The 17,991-nt window shown below is 46.7% G+C and overlaps 1 protein-coding gene across 8 annotated transcripts in view; it reads right to left on the bottom strand.

Moving 5' to 3' along the window:
* Nucleotides 1-414: 414 nt before the first annotated feature.
* The window catches only part of DIXDC1 (DIX domain containing 1), an 80,242-nt gene continuing 62,665 nt past the window's right edge, over nt 415-17,991 (bottom strand). For 7 of the 8 annotated variants that reach the window (XM_080983485.1, XM_080983487.1, XM_080983486.1 and 4 more), the window contains 13 exons: nt 17,636-17,725; nt 17,489-17,542; nt 15,543-15,593; nt 12,961-13,065; nt 11,995-12,048; nt 11,579-11,671; nt 11,406-11,477; nt 10,685-10,771; nt 10,379-10,540; nt 8,791-8,857; nt 6,946-7,054; nt 6,647-6,755; nt 415-4,301 (listed from right to left, as the gene is read on the bottom strand). In XM_080983485.1, coding sequence (XP_080839611.1) covers nt 4,221-4,301; nt 6,647-6,755; nt 6,946-7,054; nt 8,791-8,857; nt 10,379-10,540; nt 10,685-10,771; nt 11,406-11,477; nt 11,579-11,671; nt 11,995-12,048; nt 12,961-13,065; nt 15,543-15,593; nt 17,489-17,542; nt 17,636-17,725 — 1,134 coding nt within the window. In that variant the 3' untranslated portion in view covers nt 415-4,220. Of the gene's footprint in view, nt 4,302-6,646; nt 6,756-6,945; nt 7,055-8,790; nt 8,858-10,378; nt 10,541-10,684; nt 10,772-11,405; nt 11,478-11,578; nt 11,721-11,994; nt 12,049-12,960; nt 13,066-15,542; nt 15,594-17,488; nt 17,543-17,635; nt 17,726-17,991 lie in introns of all 8 variants that reach the window. The other variant, XR_013979951.1, reaches the window with a different exon arrangement.

Raw genomic sequence — 17,991 nt, 5'->3', positions numbered from 1 at the left:
CCAGTTCCTTGGATTCGCTGACACATCTGAGAAAGCAGCTGTAACTCACACCCACTACTAAGCACTATGTAGCAGGCAGGTTTTCCTTTCACTATTTCTTGCTGAAAAATGAAGCAGGTTGCTTGGGCTGGCACTGATGCTTGAGATTGAAATTGAAGTTCCTCCCTTTGCCAAACAAATCAGGATGGAGGAAATGGCCTCTGTTTCCTTAGTTGGCTGACTTCCTTCTCACACCAGACCCAGGCAGCAGCACCTCCTATGGCAGCCTCAGAGCTTGCCGAAGGGTCCTTCCTCAAGTACAGTACACACCTGTTGACATACAGGAAGCATGTCTTATGTGATGCTCAGTGCACCTAGCAAGTTTTTCACACACACCCCTCCGCTGCACACACAAAAATGCAAATCAGACCTGGGTTTGCGAACTCTCTTTATTGGAGGTTATTTTTTTCTTTAAAGTCTCGGTCCACAAATCCAAAGTATGTTTAACTGTTGCAGCACACAAACAAGCTTCAGGTCTCTCTTGGCCAGCAGGGAGGAGGTTGTGAGAGCAACCCTCCTCGTAATAGTAATGACTGCAGACTTCAGAATTTCTATACAAAATATAGAGCATTTTATACATAGCTTGCATGGGACATGCTGCAAGGATAGGAACTCAAAAGAGGAATTTCAAAAGGAAGCAGAACATCTCTAGAGTTTGTGTAAAAATCAGGCATAGATATGTTGAGAAGAAAAACCAAGAACTTCTCCCTACTTTTCAGTCTCAAATACAGCCTTCCCTAACTTGATGTTTTTGACTACAACTCCCATTAGCCACAGAAGCTGTAGTCCAAAATACTGAGAGGCACCCAGTTGGGAAATACAATTGCCCCCATGATTCCATGAATGATTAATTTTATTTCAGGCCTATTTTGTACCTCCCCAATGTTCCTCATCCTTATGAGGGGATGGTAAATGTGGAGCATATCTATATGACAAACTTTCACACGATTTAAGCAATATATTGCTGCTTACCCCCAAAGACTCAAGGGATCTGTAGTTCAGATAGTGAAGAGATGCCTATATACTTTCCTGTGGTTCTCTGATGGTTAGAGTGTGATGGCACCTAAGCCAGTTTTACATCAGCCTCAGCCATGTAGATACACCTTTGGTGTAACTGCAGAAACAAAGTAAAACTAGGTGTTTTGTAGAAAGAGGACAACACTGATATGAAAGAGTGGCGATAGTCTTAGGAAAATGCAAGCGACAACTTCAACCTTAATGCTACAAGACTGAGGCTGAAACCCTGCACCTACTTTGGATAACTAAATCCCACTGGGGTTCACAGTATTAAAACAGCCCAATAGTATGTAGGACTGCAGCCAACCAGAGTCCTTAGGTCTTTCCTGAGGTGACCCCCTGAACCAGGGTATTCTTTGCTCCCTCTCGCCACCACAGCCACATTTCTGCCAAGAAGCCTGTCTGAAAAGGAAGAACTGGTTCAATTAAACTGAAGTTAAGTTGTTGAGAAGTGAGTACAAGTTTGAACTTAAAAGCATAACACTTCCTGGGGGAAAAACAAACCACTGGACAATTCTTCTCTGTCTCTTTGTTTAGTAAATATAATTCCATGCTGCCTTTTCGCAATCTACTAAAATTCATGCAACAGAAAAAAACAGTAATTCCATGAGGAGAAGGAAGTTTTTCCTTTATCAGGGGTGAGGAACCCTGTTTCTTCCCATTTAGTAATAAGCTCTCACCTCCAAAAGCCAGCTTGGTAGTTGCTGTTCTGAAGGACAACAAGGATTGCACTCTGAATTGCTAACAGCAGACACGGATTCTAATGAGGGCAGGGTTTAGAAAGGCACTACTGCACTTTCTGTACACTGAGGGCATTGGGAAGACCAACAACACAGAAAACACAATCAGTACAAGAAAAGAGCTGGCAAAATATAAAACCATTAGGAATCTGTAATACCTTCATAGTAAAGTAAACCTAGTAATGGGAGCCACTTGGGGTGGTGGCATTAACAGGATGCTGTACAAAACCTGCTAGCGTCCTCTAGAAAAATGGGTAAAATACAGCTCAGCATGTGTGCAGAAATATACAGAGGGGAATAATACTTGCGCCGGTATAAAAATATACACCATCCTTGAACAACAGCAATGCAAATGGATACAAAATAATTCCAAAAAACAGGAACAAGTTTACAAAAAGGACATGTTTAAAATCTATAAAATGATAAAAGCCAAGTTTTCCTTCAAATGTCCAGCCTCACATGAAAAAGGACACGAAACAGGCTGACATACAGAAACGTTCATTCAGAGTGCTGGTGCAGGCACCAGAGACTTGCAGGCCTGCAACCACCTTCAATGCACAGGACTGTGCTGGATGGAAGACGAGATGCAGATACATGGAGTGGGGCTGGTGGAGGCAGCAATCTCTGGTAGCTGGAGTGATATTCCTGATTTTGCCACTCGCCATCTGCTTTTCAGTTCAGTGATGCCATGGGTGCACTTACCAAGAGGCACCCCCTGCACTCCCCAGTTCTGCGTTTTAGAGCATTGCTGGAAACACAGAAAGTCCATATCCAAGAAAAGCTAAAAAGTATCATGTTACATGAAGCAGTACTGATTGCCGGCTGGACTACCAGGAGACCAAATTTGGCATGTGGAGAACAGGTGTAAGCAGCAAGTGGATGCGTCCCAAAATGATGTGTAGGTGTGCCCCAAAGACTCTTACTTAAACCTACTTATTTAAACTCCACTGACCTTAACGGCTACAATTTCTGTCCAAGCTTTATTATGCTATGAAAAGTGTGTGTGTTATGCTTGAGAACCAGTTCATGCAGCTGCCCTGCTCGTGGTGCCTGCTGTGGCTCAGAGAACTGGTTAACTCGTTCTCCGCAAGCACACACCACCCGTTTTGCACGCCACACTTGAAGAGTGGTCTGAGTGGCGCTGGGCAAAACTGCAGATTCTGCTTGAGGCAAACAAGCCAGTTGACCCCATCTTAATCAAAGGGAAGGGAACCACCATGGGCAGTAGAGGAAAAAGACAGTCACCACAAGGAGGGGCGACTGTATTCAACAGTTTTAAAACCAGGGGACCAGAGAGGTTATGTGCCTGATGCCTTGCTCCCTTTCGGCTTTCCTGGAGGTGGTTTCACACAGTCACACACTCTCACTAGAAAACTTGCAATGAGACTCACATGAAACAGTTCAACGTGCATTCCACTGTCCAACCACTTAAAATAAATAGCATTGAAACAGCAAAGTGGGATCTCAGTCCCACATGAGTCTCAGCACAGGCTGATTGGAAAAGAACTCAGATGGTGATGGGAGAAAAGCAGAGTCATGAATTCTTGACTTGTGGAAGAGGACAGAGAAGCCCCCTTTCCAAGGGACCCACATTATATTCTCCTACTGTTTGGACTGGAGTTTAAGAGAACAAATGTATGGACTGGACTCTCTTCTGCCACTTGATCCCTGGAGAAACAAAGACGTGGACCTTTCTGTGGCCTCCTCTGCCAAAACGAAAGCAAGAGGGTGACAAGGCAGTTGAAGGAAAGGGCAAAGAACCCTCCTCACCCATACACCCCCCCCCAAAGCAATCCAACTATCGTTTCATGTCCCTCAAGAGTTCCAGGATAGGAGAGCGAAACAAGAAGAGCAGAAGCAGACACCCCAACTCATGATCTGAACCACAATCCAACCCACTTCTTTCTCTCAAGAAAGTCTTGTTGGCTCCCGATGCTGTCTGTCTGGCACAGAGTCATTTGGAATGATTGGCTGGCGAGAGCTTTCAATATGGAGAATGTAGCTGCGACAGCACTGCCTGCCTCCAGAGGACAGTTTCTAAGTTTCCGCCATTAAGTGCAAGGTTCCTTGTAATACTGTACGTCTCCCAATGAAAATGCTCTGGATTCTCTGACAGCAGGGGAAGGGGAAGTGGGGACAAACACACCATTAAGGCTGACAATGACTGAAACAGAGAGGAGGGCCACTCCCCACACCATGGGACCTTCAAACAACGCAACATTTGGCCATGGAACTCAAGTGCCATACATCCTCTTCGCTTGTGGCAAAACGTTATACCCGTCATTTTGCAGAGAAGTACGATCCTTCCTTTTGGCAGTTTCGAGACAGATGAATCTCAGTTCACACACTTTTTGGTCGGTATCTGGGAAGTGCAGCAGACCAGTGGTGGGGTCGCCCGGGAAAGAGAGTTCGGGTGGTCTCCGATTAGTTCTCCCCATGGTCCTCTTCCACCCATGCCACAATCTTTCCCTCCCACCCAGGGATGATGTCGTCGTCATGGAAAACCTGTGAGAAAAGCAAAGCGAGAGAAACTTGTTAACAAAATGAGGGTACGTGCAGATGTTCCTGTGCCAAGAGTCACCAAGGCTAGTGGTTCTTGCAAGTTTGAGTGGGTTGAAGTTTCTTCTCCCTAAGCACGTCTCAGGGTGTGTTTTGAACGGCCAGCTGCTGGCATGGCACAGTGGCTAAGAGAGCCAGCTGCATGTCAGGAGTCCTCAGTACAAATGTTATCTCAGCCATAAACCTACCAGGTGACTTTAGGGTAAGGATGGGGAACCTCAGACACAGGGACTAAATGCAGCTCCTCAAGCATCTGTATCTGACCCTCAGAACTCTCCTCAGTCCCCACCCCTCAGTATCTCTGCTTTGCACCATCCTTAAGTGTCTGGGGGCTGGTGCAGGACATGCCTGAACTCTTATAATGCCTCTTGCTTGCCTGGGTGGAGGAGAGAGAAAGAACGTGTGTGCATGCGCAAACTAGCCTGCTGTACAAAGATAAAATTTGCATTTGTTGCTCTGCCCATGCCCACCACTGGCGTGCGGCCCTCGGAAGGCTGTCCAGGAGAAAATGTGGCCCTCAGGATGGAAAAGGTACCCTATCACTGCTGTAGGGCAAGCTGCTCTTTTCAACTCTGAATCGGGATTACTATGAGGGATCGAAAGGTCACCCTCATGTTGACAGTAAAATGGTTATCCCAGTGAGCCCCAACACTATTAACCTTTTTCCTTTTCACAGGCTGATCCTGAGACACGATGACATGCCCATGGCCCTCACACAATGAAGCCCAAGGGGGTAGGTGGGCCTGAGCCCAGCCCCTCCAGGCACAAGCCCAATTCTCTGTTCACCGCACTCAGATTCACCTGTAAAATCCGAGAGCCGGAAAGTCACTCCTTTTTAAGGTGCAAGTGGATTATTTTGCACATTCTGGAGCATCTCACAAGTTTTGCACCAGAAGGCTTATTCTGCAAGCTGCAGGATGATCAGGGCCTTGTAAGCTCAGAGAAATTGCAGGTCCTTGCCCTACATGACGACCTAACCTCCTTTAGCTATTACAGTTACATCACCCAAGCCAAGCGCTGCAGAAACCTGTCCTTACCAGCCAAATCAAACAGGACAAGTTCCCAGATCTTTGGCACTCTTATTGGTTGGGTGACATTCATCAGCTGATTTGTATGGAGACTTCACTTTCTGCCCGTAGCTCTTAGAGGGTGGCTGCTGAATAGTCAGGTTGCTTTTATGCAACATTCTTCAGTTGTACTTTAAGGTTGAATGATTTACCCACATGACCCTGGCCTTTCTGCCCCGGGGCTTCCATGCCACAGGACACAGGCCAAGCATGAGCACACACAGATGAAAAAGAGTGACCACACGATTAGGGATGGAGGAATATGTCAAATTCAGTTTCTCTCAATTTCCCATTTTTCTAACCTTAAATTCAGTTCTCATTTCTGCAGCAATTTGAAATTATTTTTTAATCCTCATGCAAATTGGTCAATGGTTTAGGGCAGGTTTCTCCTAATAAAACACATTTTTATATGGACTTTCCCCCAATATATTTTGCAAGCAATTACAACTAACGTAATGCATTTTTGTAATTTTCACTAATTTGTAGTGACTTTCCCCTAATGCATGCATTTTTTGCACACACTGTTTGGTTGGAAAGCCTCCATCGCAAAATTCAAAGAAGTGCAGATTTCAAAGGATAGCTGTGTTTCAGTTTGTGTATTAGTTCGAGAAGTGTTAATTAAGAAATCTCTCACTGGGATGCAAACAAAATCGAACTTCTCCCCTGTCAGGGAACTGCCATCAGTTCAGGAGGGAGAGAGGAAAAGCCGGATGGATTACAGAGAGCCCCCAAAGATCGTGGAAAGCAGCTCCTCCTCTGCAGGGGAGAGTAATCACGCCTCCAGTGGAGAGGAGCTACAGGGTTCGGAGGAGAGGCGTTGCCAGGACACCTTGCCTGGGCAGAGCGGGGAGGGGAGAGGTCCGTTACCCACGCCCTCCTTGCGCAGTAAGGTTTCGTGCCGAGAGGGGAGGCGTAGACTGGGCATCAAGAAATTACTTTGCTGGGGGAAGTTTAAGCCCCGCCCACTCACGGATTCTGCCAGTGAATGAGCCAGCCACGGGAGAGTGGCGCTCTGGACAGATAAAGTTTATTTTGCATCAAAAGCAAGGGTTCACAGCTGAGCAGGGAGGTAATTGCCTGCTTGCTCTTGAGCAACCCCTTGGAAACCCAACATCCCCCATCCCCATACCCACGCACAACCAACTGCCATTTTGCCACTCTCTACAAGTGGGCATGTCACACAATAACTGTGAGCGTAAGTCCTAATGAGAGACTGTTACATACCTCCTCTTTTACTGTGCCAAATTCTGGATCTAGAGCTTTGAAGTGGTAGCGATGTGTTCCTTCCCGATCAATAGCTGCTTTGAAGTCCCTTAGAGTCACCTCACCTAACCTGCACAGACACAAGAGTAGGAGAGAGGTAGAGCCAGTCTCACTGCCAGCTTGTGGCATGAATGACACATGGCCCCATGGGTGCAGAAGCTGTTGCAGTGCATGCTGGGAGAAAGAACATCCCACAAAGGCACAAATTTTGACTTAAGTCCCCCCATGACAGAGACATGATGCAGGACTGCCAGCCTCACCTCTTTGGTATGTTCACCATGAAAGGTGTGAGGGAGCGATCCGTGAAGTAGAGCACTTTGGTGCAGGCACTGCTGCTCATTGCAGGGGTGCTGTGAGAATGAGGCAGTTCTGCAAAGACAGACGGACTCAGTTAAATTATAGCCCTCCAACTCTAAAAGAGAAGCTAGAGAAGGAAAACGTGAGAGCTCACCTAACATCAAGGGCTAGAGACCCCACCCTGACAGAAATCTCTCTCTCTCTGTTTGTGTACACACACACACACACACACACACACACACACACTCCACACCTCTACAGAGTTTGTCACCAATAGCATTTAGGATGCAGGTATACATCCCTCATGCTACATCTATGCTGTTTCCAACAAACTGGATGTGGGAGGAGGGTTTGGGATTCAACAAGCCAATTTGTCCAGGAACATGAGGCAGCTTTATTCCTGTCTGCCACTGCACACAACTCACAATCTGCAGTGTAGGTAGGGGTGAGCATGGATCAGGCAGGTACAGATGCCAGCTATGCCTGAACTTCCTGGAAAATGCTCCGGTCTAAAGGCTTGGCTTGTTACCAGCCTAAGAATTCTCATAATGCAAAAACTCTTCTGTTTTATAGATGCGATGCAATGATGGCAGGGAAGGAGATGGTCCACCCAGAACGAGATAAGAGATGCCCAATTTTTAAAAATCCAGCTGCAATGACTGGGGAGCAAGGCAAAAAGAGGCACCACTGCTAACTGTGACCACTAGATGGCAGAACCTGTTTGCAGTAAGACACTGCAAGGCCTCAGAGAATAAGGTAGTGTTTTCTGCTTGATGTTAAGAGTAAATATTAATTGGAGTTGTTCATTATTTATGGTGCAGTAGCGTCCAGAGACCGAAGCAGTCTACTTTGTGCCAACAATTGCACCTTGGCAAGCTCTTAGTTCCAAGTGAAGCTGGTGAAAGGAACAGTCCAAGGCAAAGGAGCAAGTAGGAAGGTGAGCAAGTCAGGGGTGAGAGTGAGGAGGAGCAAGACCTGCCCAGATTTCCAGAAGCATCCCTGCTAAACAGCCTCTGTTCCAGAGTATCTGGCAGCCCCTCCAGATTTATTCTGCATTTGTCCCAATTTGCTTGCACAAAACTTACATTGAGGTTAGACAAATGAGCATTTGTTCTGATTTGTCTACGGGGCAGTATTATTATTATTATTATTATTATTATTATTATTTGCTTATTTATACCCCGCCTTTTTGCCCTAATGGGACTCAACGCAGCTTACAGATAAAAACAAGAATTGCTAAAAACATAGAAAGAGCAATAATTAAAAAAACAATTAAACATGAATAAAATTATAACTATATACACATATAAAACCTGTTCAAAGCATACAAATAATTACAATAAAAACAGCACAGCACCAGCCCTTTCAATAAAGCAGCCAGTTCCTAAAAGCCTGTTGGAACAAGAGGCTCTTCACCTGCCAATGGAAGAACAACAAGGAGGGAGCCAGTCTAGCTTTTTTAGGGAGGGAGTTCCACAGTCTGGGAGCCGCTACCAAGAAGGTTATGCTGGTATGTTAATGAACATTCATCAGAATTTGCTTGCAAGGTGTTTACACGCCTTCCTGTTAATCATTTGTCCACCATACACTTTCCAGAGATATTTCCCCGTCACTTTCCTAACCACAAAAGGTCCATTCTTTTTTGGAAGTGGAGTGCTAGGGCGACAAGAGCACTTGAATGCACTTGAACGGTGCAAACCTGCTTTTCTGGAATGTAACTGAATCCCTCCCACAAAATACTGACAGTCTAGACCTGAAGCAGGAGATTTCTGTCTGGAATGAGAGAGCAGTCTTGGAACTGCACTCACTGGAGTTGGAGGGCCAGGACTCTCGGTACTCGTTTGTGGCGTGGCCGGCAGGTGATTTTCCTTGGATCTAGAGGGGGAAACCAGAAAGAAACTCTGTACATGCTCATAGGCACATTATTATTATTATTACTATTAAGATTTCAGGACTGAGCCCTGGCATCACAAATAGGTTCTGGAGTTGGGAATCCAAGGACAGAAATGACTTGCAAATTGTCCCCTCTTGTTGAAGAAGAAGAAGAGGAGTTTGGATTTGATATCCCGCCTTTCACTCCCTTTAAGGAGTCTCAAAGCGGCTAACATTCTCCTTTCCCTTCCTCCCCCACAACAAGCACTCTGTGAGGTGAGTGGGGCTGAGAGACTTCAAAGAAGTGTGACTAGCCCAGGGTCACCCAGCAGCTGCATGTGTAGGAGTGGAGACGCGAACCCGGTTCACCAGATTACGAGTCTACTGCTCTTAACCACTACACCACATTGTTGCTCCTGGAGAGTCTTGAAGAATCTACTTTAAAGCTCTGACAGAAGGGCCTACTTTTACTGTTCCAATGCAGGGCAACCATTTACCGGTCCTTGCATTGCTGAGCTGAGCAAACATCACAGAGGCTCAGGAGACTTGAGGGCTTGAGAGGCAAGCCAGGTTTGCCTGCCGAGTAGCAGCTACAACCGCGAGGGGCTCCATCTTAAAGGTCAGCAGAGAGGAAAACAACAGATGGGTTAAACTGATTAAAGGACCATGCGCAAGTGTGCGCACCAATTGGGACAAAGGGAGCATGTGCCACTGTAATGTCAGCAAGAGCCTGCTCAAAAACGACCCCCACCAAGGACAGCATCCAGTGATGTGAGTGACTGAAAAGCCCTACAGCAATGGCAGCACCTGGCGGCCCTTTAGCCGTTTCAGAGCTTGTGACAAAGTCGCCCTCAAGGCTTCCTAGAGGAGGAACCTCGAAGGGGAAAGCGGCAAGAGGCCCGTTAAAGGAGGGAGGGCGCAGCAAGCTTGTGAGAGTCAGGAGCAGGAACCAACACTCCCATCTCCTTGGACATATTTGCCTGGCGTAATATAGCCCAGCTGCAACTAAGCCATGAAGCCTGAAATTGACACACCACAAAATGCAAGATCAAAGCCAGGACTCCTAAATCCCAGACACATCCCAGGCAGTGCCTGGAAAAGCATTCGTTTTTGGTGGAGCTAGTGCTTTACAACAGCATGCATCACTACGTCCCCTACCTCAAGAATCCCTCCAGGGTGAATCAGGTGGCTGCAAACTCCCCCTTTGTCACAATGCAAGTCTCAACCCATAACACTCTCACACAGTGCTTTTTCTAGTGCACATGCCCTGAACTTAGCCTACACCTGATGGAGCATGCATGGCAGAAGGAGGGGGTCATAGCAGAGATGATGATGATGATAATAATGTACTTTATTACCCCCTTTTCACTGTAAAGTGTCATGGGCACATGGTCTGTCCATGCAGGGCAAAGGCACTTACAGAGCAGTGACTCCTCCAGGCCCCATGTGCAGGTAAACCCACAAGCCATAAATGGTGCAGAAAGAGGCAACATCGCCCCAGCATGACCCAGGAGCGCCTCTTACCCTCCTCTCTTGCCTCTTCTGCATCTCCATGCGGTGCAGCCTCTCCATCAGGCTGGAGATGCCCTGCTCCAGGCTGTCGATGGTATGGTGCTGGGGGTCGTGGCCGCTGAAGCTGTTCCGCAAGCTGCGCAGGGCCTCGCGCACCAGCTGCAGGTCGTTGGTCTGTCCAGGAGATCAGGAGAGATCAGGAGGAAGCAAGCCTGGCTTCTCTGAGAGGCTCTGCCCTGCAATACCCCTGAGCCCTTCCAGCAGGTGGCTTGCAAAGCCTCCATGGAGCCCCAAGAGAAGGAGAAAGAAGTAACTTACCCCTCTGTGTGCTGTAGAAGCAGCTCCTTTTCCTGACGTCTGCAGGAAGCCGTTGCTCTGAGAGCCGTGATTGCTGTAGACTATCACCTGGTTGGAGTGAAAGAAAGAAAAACTTTTGTGGCCACAGGCAAGGAGACAGAGCTAAGAATGGATTACAGACCCAGCCTCATTTGCCACCATATTCTGGGGGTCTTCCAAAGTGAAGGCAGAAGATTTATAGAGGAGCGAAGTCCATTTTTGGAAGCACTTTCATGAAGCGGTTCTGCAAGATTGTAGCAGAAACCAGCTGTACATTGTGTTGATTGGCTGGTGTCCATGCTGTCATCTCCTCCCAAATTCCCAGAGCAGTTTTGCACTTTAGATGATTTTAAAAAAATAATTAAGAATGCTTCAAATGAGTACATGTGATTTCCTTTCTCTTTTTTTTTAAGCCAGAGAATCCACCTTCATTTTTAGGGGTGGTCTCACAACAGAGCAAGTGTTCAATTTGCTGATATGCACATCAGTCATTTCAGTTTCAGAGCTAGGTGGTAGCTAAGCTCAATCCTCAACTCTTTTTCTCTTTTCTATTACATCTGTTTCCATCCAATGATGCTGCTGCTGCTGCTTCCAGTCTAACTGCAGTGTAATCAGAGGTTACTATTATTATTATTGCGCTGTAACAGCAAAAAGCCACACTTGCAAAAGGCAAACAATGAAGTTCTGCTGCTGTTTCACACACCTCTTCTGCATCCTTCTTCATACACTGAGCCAACAAAGCTTCTTTGTGCTCCAGCTCTCGCTCCAGCTCCGCCTGCATACAGAAGAAATGGATCAGCAAGCAACACAACCAAGCGGCCTGGGACATGAACGGGGACTGGTGGCGCCAGCAGGGCAGGGAGGTGGTGCCGGTACCTGGTGATAGCTGGCCTCGGAGAGCTGCCGCAGCATCTCCTCCATCTTGGCCTGGTGCTGGTGCAAGTGCCGATCCTTCTGGCTCAGCTCCTTCTGCAACACAGTGGGAATTGGGGTCATCAGCAGGGGAAGGAGGCTTGCACTGGATGGGAGCAAAGTTGGGGGCAAAGGTCAGCACAGGCCACGCAGCTGTTGCTACACGGCTTTCTTCGGAGAGGAAAGATCAGCTGGGCACCCAGCACACTGGGCTGCCTGGATAATGGAGAGACTCAGTAGCACAACCCAGCTACAGGTAAGGGAATGGGAGAGAGGCAGAATTGTAAGGGCACGTGAGGAGGATTTCCCAGTTACACTGCAAGGGTGATCTGGGCAGTATGTCCCCTCTCAACCCCAGAGAGGAAGGAAGATTTCCTTACTTTGTATTCGGCGAGAAGTCGATTCCGCTCTTCCACTTTCCTCTGTAGATCAGCCTGAATAAGAAACAACTGAATAGTGAGCTAGGTGTGCTGTCTGTACCCCCTGGCTCTGGAGACCCAGTGCAACACTCCACAAAATGTGCCATGACACACACACAGGCCCCTGCTGTTCCCTGGCCCTTCCTTGGGCACTGACACTTCCTCCATTTTGAATTTACAGGATGGCTCTAGCTCAGCTCTGAAGCTAAAGCAGCCCTGGCTGTGAAGTAAAGGATTTACAGGTCTGCGCCATCCTTTACTGCCAAGTACACTAGGGAAGCCATTCTCCCTTCTCACTAGACGAAGTAATTTTGGAAAATGCAAATAACTACATACATCGATCCCTCAGGAAGAGAATGGGCTGCAGAAGGCATTAATTAGGCCACTGAGCTGTAGCAACGAAATTTCCCCCTAAGCAGTCTTGTTACGGCCGGTTCCCCAACTCCCCATGGGCCTGCCCTCTCACCATATTAATTTACAGCATTTTTAACAGTCACGGTTTCCCCCTAGGAATCCTGGGAACTGTAGTTCATTCCTCACAGAGCTTCAATTCCTAGCACCCTGAGAAACTCCAGTTCCCAGGATTCTTAGGGGGAGGCAACATGCTTTAAATGTATGGCATGGAACTCCCCTACAGGAACACAGGAAGTTGCCTTATGCCTGCACACAATTACCTGTGCACTTATCCCAGTATTGTTTACTCTTGACTTGTTGTGGCTCTCTAGGTTTTGAGGCAGAGGAAGGCCATTCACATCACATGGTTTGCACACACACACACACTCCTGGAGAGGATAAGGATTCAATCTGGAACCATCTTCAGGCAAAGTGCATGCTCTCCTGCTACAACCCCTCCCACAAGTCCCATGAGATTCAGTCTCCAGAGAGGAAACCTCACACACGACGCTGCAACACAAAACGGCCACTCACATTTTGGCTATGCAGTTCCTCCTTGTCCATGTTTGCTCTAAGCAGTTCTTGCTTTATCTGAAGAATCAGAGCATCCTGTTGGGCCAACCGCTGCTGCAAGGCTTCCTGGGAAAATAAAACACACCCACTTCAGGCTGCCATCCTGGAAAATTTGCTAGGAAGCAAATATAATTGCACTCAGACTTACTTCTGAGGAAATGTGCAGTGTAAATAACCTACAGACTAAAATGTGAAGAGAAAAGGAAGGGAGGTGCAGAAGGCAAGAGCACAGTGGCTACAGGAAGAGAACTTCACAGGTCAACCCAGGTGAACTGTTTAGACCAAACTCCAGGATCTCATCACACTCCAGCCAGCAGTCAGCATCTCAAAAGGTATATCTGTCCCCAGGGCTGCTCAGGCAGCTAAAGTGAAAAAAAATGGGCAAAAAGATGTGCCTTTGGAGGTTCTTTTGTGTGGCCCAGAGTCAATTCTTACGGCCATCACTCAGCGATCACCTACACAATCCATGAAGGAGAAGCTACCATTGTGTCTTCAAGTGAGCAGAATTATACAACACTCACCTAGGAGTACCCTAGTGCCCACTCAAAAATGTAAACATCTACCAGGGCTGAAAAGCTGAGAACGTAACATTCAGAGTATCACTATATGAAGTTTCTCAATCCTAATCTCTGTAGCAGAGATAGGGAAGCTGTGACCGTCCCGATATTATCGATGCAACATGTACTGTAGCCTGGTAGGATCTGAACTGCTTTACCAAAATTGCCTTCAATTCAGGCATAGATATTGTTTGAGACACTTGTTTTGAGGGCTGCTAGTGGAACAAATAAAGATCTCAAAATACATAAACCACAGAAAGACACATGTAATTCATTTGCAGTAAAATGAATGTGAAGCATGCATGCAATTTAAAGCCTAATGGCCCAGGGAATACCATGGGATTTGAGCTAGCTAAACTCTGAGAACCACATTGCCCTGCAATCCTGCTGTATCTGCCCAAGTCAGGGTACATTTCCACAACTTTCCCTTCGTGTTTCTCACAGGTTTCTTCCTCCAGCAACATCAGGTGAGGAGGCAGAACTAAAAATACCTCTTGCTCTGGAGCCGATTATCACATGGCCGGGATATAAACAAGCTGAAGGCAGCCATGCACGGCACATAGATTTGTTGCAGATCCTTCATATGTGTGTTGTACGCCTAGGAATGAGTACACTGATCCATGAAGCAACTGGGGATGTGACTGTTTTTGACCAATGAATGTTGACTGCAGAGCCCATTGCTTGGTAGACCCTTTCAAATTGCCTACTTCCACTTGATCCTCAGCACTTTTCAAATGGCAAAGGCAGCATTTATTAGGGAATCACTGATTGTTCTTTCAGTCCATCCAGAATGACCTGTCCTCAGGTCTGGTTAAATATTTTAGCTCCTTACAGTCAATAATCTAATTTTAAAGTATCAGGTTCACATACTGTCACATATTGTTCTACATTCTTTTTTTGCCAGCATTTTTTTGGGGGGGAATCACAATTTAACATTTTTAGAGGTCGATGTGACAAGGCCCCTGGGATTTCCCCAGCCTTGCCTATTCAGTTTGTCCTTTGGAAACTGAATAACAGAGAAGAAGCTACCTCTAACCCTACAAACTGCTTGCAGAAACCCACATTAACGTCAAGAGTACTTGCAATCAGACACATAAATCAGTTTTTGCACATTCAGCACAAATGCAAATGCTCCTCAAATCGCCTTCACATTTTCTCCAGCTATTCTTCACATTTTAATTTCCCTCTGGACAATCCACCAATTGGGAAATGGCAAGAGCGCTAGGCAGTGGGGGCGGGGGGTATAGAGTGCTACCAAAAAGACACATTCCTTGGGGGAGTCCTGATGGAGAGAGGCATTTAGACGGGTAACACTTATCTCCCTGGCTGGAGTATCTCCCCCCTTACCACGCCATATATCCCAGTGTGAGAGATCTTCAGCTACAAACATCTGTGTACATTTGGATAGGCAGGTGGGGATTAAATGTGTATTACAAAATGTTCAGAAGTTGTCCTGTCAGGGTGAAAAACTCACAAGCAGAATTCAAGGTTCAACACCTCCAGTTGGTTGCTTTTAAAACTCTGCACTGCTCACAGAGAGAATGAAAGTTGCGAGTCCGTTCCAGACATCGCTAGCAGTTTAGATCAGGGGTCAGCAAATTTTTTCAGCGGGGGGCTGGTCCACTGTCCCTCAGACCTTGTGGGGGGCCAGACTATATTTTGAAAAAAATTATGAACAAATTCCTATGCCCCACAAATAACCCAGAGATGCATTTTAAATAAAAGCACACATTCTACTCATGTAAAAACACGTTGATTCCCGGACTGTCCGTGGGCCAGATTTAGAAGGTGATTGGGCCAGATTCGGCCCCCTGGCCTTAGCTTGCCCACCCATGATTTAGATTCTCAGATGTGCAAAAGAAGATTCTTTGAAAAGCAAGCATGACCCAACATTAAGGTTGGGTGAGCCATTTCTGCACTTCTTCCCCAATCACGCCAAACTGCAACAATAGACCATAGCCAATATTTTAAACTTTATTGTCTCACCTTTACCCCTTGCAGGCTTCTTGCTTCTTGCCTGTGCCTCTGCAACTCTTTCTGCAAGTTGAACAAAGTGAGGTTGCAATGACATCCTGATGTCACTGTCTCAAAATCAATGCTGCCTCTCCTACCTCCCTTCACTGTTCATCCTCCCCCCACCTGAAAATGTTTTAAAGAAACCCTCTTTCATGCTTGAAAATCAAATGGAATTTTGTACAGGACATGTTTTAATGAGCCTGAAGGAACCAAGAAGAAATCAATGCCTGCATGAACGCCCCCCTGGGCACCACCTGCTCCCTTAAGGACTCGACATTAAACGGGAAACGGGAAAAACCGACAATCCCTCAAAATCTCTCTTTCGGCCCAGCGCTGAGAATGTAGCTTCCAGTGAGAGTCCTGGGCTCGCTGCCAACTTCTGCATGGGCCCCAGATGAGACAGACATGACAGAATTGCCTTTTCCTGAGCTGCTTTCATCTTGCCAATGAAAGTGTGAATACACTTAGACATGGCTAGAAATCTTAACTAATGCCCCCATTAGTTCTCCAAATATAGCGTAACTTTTCAGCGTTAAGTAGGCTTCAAGAACACCTTGCAGAGTTAGGCTTCTCTTAGTTGCTGAAGAAAGGATGTTGAAACAGGGGAGAAGAGGAGAGGGTGCAGAAATTTGGGCAACCAGAATCACACGATAAAAGGGGAGAATTAACTACAGAAAGCCATGACTGCAGTAAAGCCCAGTGCAGAAGTATAGCCCTCACAGTTCTCCATAGGAAAACCTGAAAACACATGGGGAACTTAAGCTTTATGTTAAGAAATTTGTAAAGAGCCCTTGTGGGATATAATTTCTAGTGCTAGGCATGCTCTTTCACTGCAGCTGGTTCCCACAGTCCAGGCCTGGTTGTTGCCAGGGGATGCGGTTGCCAATGACCAGAACCGAAGTGGTTCAGGATGAGCATGGTCTGTGCAGTTTGCATGGTTTGCTTCCCTCAGTGAATGCAAGGGCATCCTGAGGGGGCAGGGGCAGGGGATATCTGTGTTTCCCCAGGACATGTCTCTTGTTCCTTGTTCCTTGTTATGCTATATAGCCCTTGATCCCACACTTGGGATAGCCCCGCACTGAAAATTTGTAATAGTTTGGATTTGCATGTTAGACACTCCCCCAAAAGCCACCGTTTCCCTGCATGTAGCATTCAACTCTTCCAGTGTAAACACAAATGACCCAGTGAGAAGTTTTAAAACGCAATAAGACGAAAGCTTCCCATCTCACAGACATCCCCAACAGTTAGGTATATATCCTGTATTTGACCCTCAGGTCCACTAAGCGGCTTGCAAAATGCAAAAGTAAATACCGTATTTTTCACTCTATAAGACGTACCAGACCACAAGACGCACCTAGTTTTTGGAGGAGGAAAACAAGAAAAAAATATATTCTGAATCTCAGAAGCCAGAACAGCAAGAGGGATCGCTGCGCAGTGAAAGCAGCAATCCCTCTTGCTGTTCTGGCTTCTGGGATAGCTGCACAGCCTGCATTCGCTCCATAAGACGCACACACATTTCCCCTTACTTTTTAGGAGGGAAAAAGTGAGTCTTATAGAGCAAAAAATACAGTAAGTAAATTCAAACCTCTTGGGCCTCCCCTTGTCTGAAACAATTGGTGGATGATGCTTCCTATATGGCAAAGGCAAGGGTAGTCCTAAGTCCAGGAGAACTAGAGCAAAATGCCCATTTCCAGGTAACTACCCTGTGATGTTTTGTTGGGTCTGTTACTGTTACAAGTAAGAATTCCCCAAACCATCTAAGTAATCTTACAGGTTTATAAAGGAGCAGGCAGTCTTTCAGGCAACCTGGTACCAAGTTGTTCAGGGCTTTATAAGTTAGCTACCAGACCCTGAACGTGGCTCAGTAGCTGGTGCCCCAGGAACCTCTCTCTTGCATCCTGTCTGCCTCTTCTTACCTTCAGCTCTTGATTCTCCTCCATGCTCTGGTCCAGACGGCTTCGGACTATGATCTGAAGGCAAAGTATTGCAATTATTTACCAGTGCCTGCATAGAGATACTACACACAAAGAAGAGTCTCCGGAGAAAAAGCCTTTCCGACTCACCAGCTGCTCTTCAGGGCAGGCATCTTGTTCGCAAAGGACAAACAGTCTTTCTTGCTCATCCTCAGGTAACGACCCATTGAGCAGCAAGGCCTGGCAAAGCAACAAAGGCAAAGGGAAAGGCCCAATCAGAGACCTCCATGGAAACGCGCCAGAGAGAAATTCAATCTCGTCTGGAAAGGCCCTGTCTGGGATGTGCAACCTTGTCTGTTTCAGCAACTGGTGCCCAACAGCACAAAAACTGGATTCTGTCCTCAGATGACATTAAAAGCGGTATTTGGACACAAGGGAAAGAAATAAGAGTGCTGCTTTTGGCAGACCGCTAAGGCCCTTTTGGAGTCAAATCCTCAAAGTCGTAA

Source organism: Podarcis pityusensis, assembly GCF_964106645.2.
Source record: "Podarcis pityusensis genome assembly, chromosome: 15".
In the NCBI taxonomy this organism is placed as follows: Eukaryota; Metazoa; Chordata; class Lepidosauria; order Squamata; family Lacertidae; genus Podarcis; species Podarcis pityusensis.
Note: the sequence above shows the minus strand (reverse complement) of the source record. Positions and strands in the feature narration are given on the sequence as shown.